General features: G+C 45.0%; 1 protein-coding gene across 3 annotated transcripts in view; it reads right to left on the reverse strand.

The window, feature by feature from the left end:
- Positions 1-7,515, reverse strand: part of KCNH1 (potassium voltage-gated channel subfamily H member 1) — a 443,651-nt gene extending 436,136 nt beyond the window's left edge. For all 3 annotated transcript variants that reach the window (XM_082399775.1, XM_082399774.1, XM_082399773.1), the window contains exon 1: positions 7,246-7,515. In XM_082399775.1, coding sequence (XP_082255901.1) covers positions 7,246-7,324 — 79 coding nt within the window. In that variant the 5' untranslated portion in view covers positions 7,325-7,515. The remainder of the gene's footprint in view (positions 1-7,245) is intronic.
- Positions 7,516-7,866: the final 351 nt, after the last annotated feature.

A 7,866-nucleotide genomic window follows, 5' to 3' on the forward strand; every position in this document is an offset into this window, starting at 1 on the left:
TCTATGAAACCGAACCGTAAGCTAGTCTTGGCTTTTCATTTTAATTTGTCTTTGATTTTTTGATTCCTCCATGAAATCGGCACCCCTCCTTCAGTCATTTTGTTCTATTTCTTTCACTAAAATAAACATGTCATTCACCTCCTAGTCCCTTCTCACTTCCAGCTCACAATTCTTACATAATATGTCCGCAAGGTTTCTCAATTTAAGAAAATGAGTCTCCCAGACACGCACGCACACACACACACACACACACTTGCATGTGTCCTTTGCACACAGTTCTAACTGTGCGAGTCTTTCATATCATTTACCATTACGGTGAGGGAATTCACACTGTAAGAACATTTAAACACACAGTAGATAGTGTAGCCTCCCAAAGGACAAGGGCAAGTTCTGTTTCCATTTCATTTTGATCATGTGCTCACTACTAACATCACCCTAAGTGATCCTGTTTTACTGGTTACTAGATTGTTTGGGCAATGCCATTATTAAGAAGAAAATAGCAAGTGTTGGCAAGGGTATGTTGTGGAGTGATGAAAACTCTCGTACACTGCTAGTGGGAGTACACACCCAATATATGCCCAAAAGACACGTGCAAGAATATTTGTAGCATCAGTAATAGCAAAAATCTGGTAACAACTCACACGTTGTTGGAGGAGGTCAGCGAGAGGACGTGACCGCTAGTTGACCCTTGAACCGGACCCAGGCAATCAGAGACTCCTCACCCCCTCCCCTGTCCTTGGAATGTACACTCTGCCCACCATTCCCACAGTAGGAGCGGTTCCAAAGAGAGAGGAAGGTGTTGTTGAGACCATCTAGACTGAATACGTGACTTAACCCAGTTAAGGCCTCTATTTAAACTTTAAGTTTTGGCAGGTGGGTGTAGAGATCTACTCGTCTTGCAGTGCCCACGACATGCCTGGTAAGTAGGTTCCCTTGCTTATTAAACCTGCCACCTACCAATCTGGAGTGGTCTGCCTCTTTCTTCCGTCTCTCCTTGCCATCCCTGTAAGGGGGCCAGTTTACAAAGCAACACGTGACCATCAACAGCAGAATGGATAAATACAATAATGTGTGGTATGGTCATACCATAAAGTACTATACAGTGAAAATGAGCCGACGACAGTACATGCAACGAAAGGGATGAGTCTCCAACTGACAAAGGACCCATGCTGTATGGCCCCACACATATGAAGCTCAAAAGCAGACAACAATAAACTGTAGTGTTCAGGAATGCAACACAAGGTGGTAAAATTATGGGGAAAAATTATGAGGAAATTATGATCACCATAAACTCAGGAGATGTCTCCCTTTGGGGAGTAACGGAGTTGGGAACAGGAAGGGTCCCGGGGATTCTGGAGAGCTGGCAAGATGTCACTTACGTGGCGACAGCACAGTATTTACTTTATACAAAAGTGTTAAGCTGCACAAAATTATTTTATGTGCTTTTTTATTATGGTACTAAACAATAAAAAATGTTTTGAAAAAACAAGGGAGAGGAATGGAGACAAGATAACTGTTATTAAACTACCGAAAAGATGGTTTTCAGGTGGAAAGAGGAGTGGGCTAGGTTTTGTTCCACAGGGCAGACTTGGAATGAGCGGTTTCTGTAAGAGGGCAGATTTTGGTGAGACCAGACAATGACGATAAAAAGAAAGAAGGAGGAAGGGAAGGAGGGAAGGGAGGGGAAGAAACCGGTTCACAATTACAGTTGCTTAAGAAAGAAAAGTGAATGTCCCATCACTGAAGCTCTCCAAGCATGGGCTGGATAACCACTGGGAGGGACACTCTGCAGAAGATTCAAACACTGGAGAAGGAATTGCAAAGTGTGTCCCTTCAGACCTGAGATTCTGTGATTCTATTTCTCGTTCTCACCAGTTACAGCTGTAACCACTTAAAGAGAAAAAAACAACTACAACCATGGTCCAAATACCCTGAATGTATAAAGCAGATACTCACTTTACAAAAAGGGCTTCTTTGAATAAATAACTAAAGTATGTTTTAAACGTTCATTTGCAAGCCATTAACTATCTAACAAAAAATAAAGAGGAAGGGACGAATTGAAGGTAATGCTGAAGAAACCACTGCCAAAGGAAGCCCAATCATAAATGAAGAGCTGGTGTTGGAAAGAACGAAGCCAGAGATTCCATTTACCACAATGTGCCTCAAATGCATCTATTCTTGTATGATAGATTATTAAAATATATGGATTTTATAAAAATCATGGAGTTTAGAAACCTTGCTGCCTTACGTTAAATCACAAGGCTTCATCCTCTCAATCCCCCAGCCAATGTCAGTCAATAGATTAAACTTGTGACTCTTTCAGAGAAAGACAGCTGAGCCAGGGTTGAAGGTTATCTTAGAACATATTACAAGAAAAAAACAAGTTCTGTTGAACTGGTAGTAATCCAGATTATCACCCACTGCCCATTCAGAGTAACAATGGGTTTTAACAAGTGTTCTGTTTTATAAATAGTCCCAGGGCTCAGCCCCTCTCTGAGACACAACATTACCCATGGCTCTCACCCTGTTTGCTGACTACTTACATCAACAACCTGAACCAACTTAACTGTTACAAAAACACAGCTGATTTAGCAATCTGTAAATTATACATGTACATAAATCTGTGCCAAAATGTGTTGCGCTTCACTCCTGCTAACATGCATGGGTTCTTAACTGGCACCTACAATTGTTTGATATAGGTTTCCGAACACTAAAACATATGTTCTGCCTAGAATGGGACCATTTAGGGTAATATTTTTGTAGTTTCCTGGCACTGAGGCCTGCCAGCCTTCCTAAGACAGATCTATTTGCTTCAGTGAGCATTCTGACAGTAAGTGCCTACAGATTTAAGCAACTATCAAAAAATATTCTGGAATAACACTTTCCAACCATGAATATAAAGAGAAACAGGCTGGCTTTGCCTATGTGGCCATGAAGTCAATAGAAGGATCTGAAATGATCATAAGCAAAATCAAACCCCATCTAGGGTGCTAATTATTCCTGCTGATTACTTACAACTATGCAAAAAAAAACCAAACAGATAATTATCAAATCTCACCTTCAAATGGTTTCAGAATATATCAAAGAAAGTTAAACTAGATTTTAGTCCCACCAAGACCAGTAATCTTTTAAACTTTTTAAAAAATACAATGTCAGGTTTAAATAAGAGTTGCAGCCAGGAAACATTGTGGAATAGGGGAAGGATCCTTGGACCAAGATTCAATAGAATGTAACTCACTAAGGGTAAGGAGGATTTCTTGTTTTCCACTATATCCCCAGTGTCCAATAAATATGCTCAATAAATCTTTGTTGAATGAACAAACCAATAACAACTGCTGACTACTCCCTGAGCTGCCTCTAACTGCCTTTTTCTAACTCTGCCTCTTACTAGCCAGCTGTAGGTAAATTACTTAACCTGAGGATTCTTAGTTCCTGAAATCCAAAATGGAGACACTGCATCTCCTTTGCTGGCTTATGAGGATCAAAGGGATATTCCATGAAAAGTAACTTAATACTTTACAACGGGCACACAGATAAGTGCCGTTATCCTCCCTATGGCTCCAACTAAACCATTGACAAAGGTGAAAATACTACCCTTCCTTGAAACAGAATTAGCTTCTCCTTTGCCCTATTATTCTGTTTGGATGCGGTGGCATGGCTGTTAGCCAAAATGGATGCTGTTCCTGTTGTTATAACATTTTATTTAATCTCCACTGGGAAATTGTGCTCCTCTAGAGAAAATAATGGTAATACAAGGAAGGTCGTTTCATGGTGTACCATAAGGAACATGACGCTGGGGTCAAGGGGCTTAGGGTCTCATCAGTTCTGCCCTTAAGTATTTGAGAAAGTGTACTTGCTTTCATTTCTGCATTTACACAATGATAGGGAAGGAAAGACAGACGACAGAGCACCTAAGATCTGTCTCAGCCGACAGTTTGATGATTTCCCAGACACCAGATATTCAAATGTCCCAGAACAAAGCCAGTTCTATTATCCAATAGCATATAATGAGAGATTTTTTTAAGGATGATAAAAACAGTTCCACAGGCTAAGTCATAGTGGCTGGAGAAACAATGATGCTACAAGAAGGATGAATGATCCCCTCTAAAGAACTGCCTCAGGCACTGTCTGCCTGCCACTTTCAATAAGTCACTTAATATTCCTGGGACTCAGTTTTTTGATCTGTAAAAGAGGAACAATAATACTGCATAGGGCCACTAGGAGAAAATACCTAATAAAATGATCAGAAGGTATTGCTATTTTGCTCGATTTACAATAGCCAGGACATGGAAGCAACCTAAATGTCCATCGACAGATGAATGGATAAAGAAGATGTGGCACATATATACAATGGAATATTACTCAGCCATAAAAAGAAACGAAATTGAGTTATTTGTAGTGAGGTGGATGGACCTAGAGTCTGTCATACAGAGTGAAGTAGGTCAGAAAGAGAAAAACAAATACCGTATGCTAACACATATATATGGAATCTAAAAAAAAAAAAAAAGGTCTGAAGAACTTAGGGGCGGGACAGGAATAAAGACGCAGACGTAGAGAATGGGTTTGAGGACATGAGAAGGGGGAAGGGTAAACTGGGACGAAGTGAGAGAGTGGCATGGACATATATACACTACCAAACGTAAAATAGGTAGCTAGTGGGAAGCAGCCGCATAGCACAGGGAGATCAGCTCGGTGCTTTGTGACCACCTAGAGAGGTGGGATAGGGAGGGTGGGAGGGTAACACAAGAGGGAGGAGATATGGGGATATATGTATATGTATAGCTGATTCACTTTGTTATAAAGCAGAAATTAACACACCACTGTAAAGCAATTATACTCCAATAAAGATAATAAATAAATAAAGTATTGCTATTTTAAGGTAAAATGCTATTTAAATACTTTAATGACCCCCCCAAAAAAGGGGCTGGTGGATTTTAGGAGACAATATTTTTAAATAGATTTTTTTCCATCACAGTAAAATAACATAATGCTTATAGATACTGTGATATTTCCAAGAGTCCAAATTGTTTTTTCTCTTTGGGTTCAGGAAATCCAATGAAAGGGGGTCACTAAAAACTTAAATCTCACATTTCAAGATCACAATCTTTCTGAAATAATAGATCATTTTAAATGTTCATCCACCTCTCCTCCCAAGATGTTTTGGTTTTGCTGTTGATGTTGTTTGGTTGGTTGGTTAATCAGAGTCAAGCTGTTGGAACTGGTGCTGAAATTAAAAGGCCAGTGCTAACAATGCTACCAGGCACTTATTCTATTGACATTCTACACCTGCTTACCGTGGGGGGGAGGGGGGGGTGGTCCTAGAAGGTATTCTGCCTTCTCAGCGCCAGGATTTTTTGTAGTTGTGTCAGCTCCAGAATTCATGGTTTTTAGTATTTTATTGTGGTATCAGCTCCAGGATTCTTAAATTCCTCCAACAAGCCTAAGGAACCCTGTGATTGCTACGTTTAAGATTCTCTTGCTGCTCTCTCCACTCAAAAACAGAATACGGTAAATGTTAGATGCAGTTTCACCTCTAACTTAAAGAACACTGCCTCTTCACCAAAAAATGGAATTGTCATTGATATTTCTGAGAAAGTTTATGTCACTGGCAATGGGATCCCCAAATAGCAAGACTCTCTTCATCCCCCTCAACAGGCCAACAACAAAGCAATCACAGTAAATTAACTCTTGGATGGTGATTTTACTTAAAAAGCCACCAACACCTCCAGCTTTTTCATGGCTGAAGGGTTCATTGTGGCTGTTCATGTAGTAATTATCATCCCCTTCCCTCCCCAGGTAATGGCTGTGACCTTGTTCTGAAAGCCACCTTAGTTTGAGTGAGGAAGTCCTTGAAAGGAAAGGTGACTGACCCAAAATTCTTCAAGTCACACAATAAATGATCTTTTTTTTTTTAAAGTACTTGAATAATACACGACGATTTGCTATCCTAGTGATAAAGTTTTTTATTATAAGATAAACTTAAATCACTTTTTAAATTAAAGAGTATTTCCTAGTAGCATAAGTCACTTTCATGCCCTTCCCCTGAATCCCTCACTAAATCCCAATAGAAGCGCACAGTTTTAACACAAGCTCCTTAAGGCTCCGTAATGGTGATATTTACACATTTTTAAAGTCCACTTCCTGAGTTGGCGCCTCACCTCCTCCTAATAGAATGTCATCTGTCTCTGGAACGAGAGTGGTCCAGGAGCCTGGAAAGAGCGTCTCTAGGCTTGTCCTCTTTCATTTTAGCCCTTTGATGAACGGGTGTGCACTGCACCTTCCAACTGCTGGGTTCCTGTTTGCTCTGTAAGTGCTTTATAGCCGGGAAGCTTTGCTGTGGGTACTAAAGGCTTTTGAAATGTTTCCATTCCATCCCTGCTCCTAGGACTCTCGCCTCCCACCGCTTCACGCCGTCTTAATGCCGCTGGGAAAGAGAGGATCCGGGAGCTCTGTTTTATTGAGTAATAGATACATTTACAGGTTTGGTGAGTTTGGGAATGTATAGGGGAGCAAGAATTATAGACATAAAACACTGCTGTGCTTTGGAAGAGAGGAACGACGACAGGTTTGTACCTGTGACCTCTTGGCCAGCTCTGCACTTGTGCCCCTCCACTTTCCACCTGAATCCAGGAAACTCTGCCCCTCAGGAGACTTCACTTAACCTCGAAGGGTTGGGTGGCTGAGGAGGTGGAATCGGGCAGCCTGCAGCCCGTCCCTAGGTCCCTACATTCGTACTTTTCAGCTGCCTGGATGGAAGGTGGAAGCAGCCGCATCCTCCCATCCCTCGGGGGCCGGGACTCGGAGTTGCGGGTCTCTACTGGGGCTCTCTCCCGGTAGAGGCGGCGCCGTGGGGAACGGCCAGAGAACCCAGAGAGCCTAAGTGGAGGGGCGGGCAGTACCGATGGGGGAACGCGCTGCCGTTCCTGCTGAGACCAGCTTCCCATCACTTTTCCCAGTACTTTGCTCATCAACTGTCACACTCCCTGAAGATGAGACCGAGAAGGCGCGAGAAAGGCCCAAAAAGCGACCCCAGGAGAGCTCTCCTCTTGGGATGGGGGCCCATCAGACCCCGCCCCGCCCTGCCCACCTCTCCTAGCCTCCGGGAGGCAGCCCCCAGCGCCCGCGCCGCGGCTCCCAGCAGAGCCCCGGGGTTCTGCTGCATCTGCTGGCGCCGAGCGGCGGGAGGCGTCTGCAATAAAGGCACAGATAAAAAGCAGGGGTAACAAATCCGAATGCATCTCTTACCATTGGACCGCCGGACAATATTCTCCAGAAACGTGTTTTGCGGGGCCACCAGTCCCTTCCTGCCACCGGCCATGGTCATCCTCCCGGCAGCTCGGGGTCTGGGGGCGTCCCGGCGCGGCTTCTCAGGACAGCAGCAAGCTGGGCGCGGGGCCCGCGAGCGATCCCGGCTCGAAGCGCCCCATGCGCCCCACGGGGACCCGGCCGGGCAGGGGCGGCGGCTCCCACCGGCTGCCGCCCTCGCGCCCTCTTCGCGCCTCCCTCCCCGCGGCCCGCCTCACACTGCACTCGCGCGGGGCTCGCCTCGCCGCAGCCGCCTCCGGGTGGGCGGAGGGAGCCGCCGCGCCCGGGCCCGCGGCGCCCCCTACCGGGCGCGTGCCCCCCCGCCGGCCTGCGGGAGACCTAGCGGGGCGCTCCCGCAGCGGCTGGGAAGCCGAACGCGGCGGTGGGCCAAGGCTGGGCGGGCAGCGCCACCCTCTGGGCACAGCCGGGAAACGTGTTCAGGACGCGTCTTGGGCTGGATGGAGAGGAGGATAGAGGAACAGCTGTCTTAGTGGGTTCATTCCCGACGAGGTCGCACGGAGTCGAGGGGGAGCATGGTACTGTACCTCTCCTCCTTTGCTC

The sequence above is a fragment of the Balaenoptera borealis genome (assembly GCF_965194805.1).
Source record: "Balaenoptera borealis genome assembly, chromosome: 1".
Taxonomy (NCBI): Eukaryota; Metazoa; Chordata; class Mammalia; order Artiodactyla; family Balaenopteridae; genus Balaenoptera; species Balaenoptera borealis.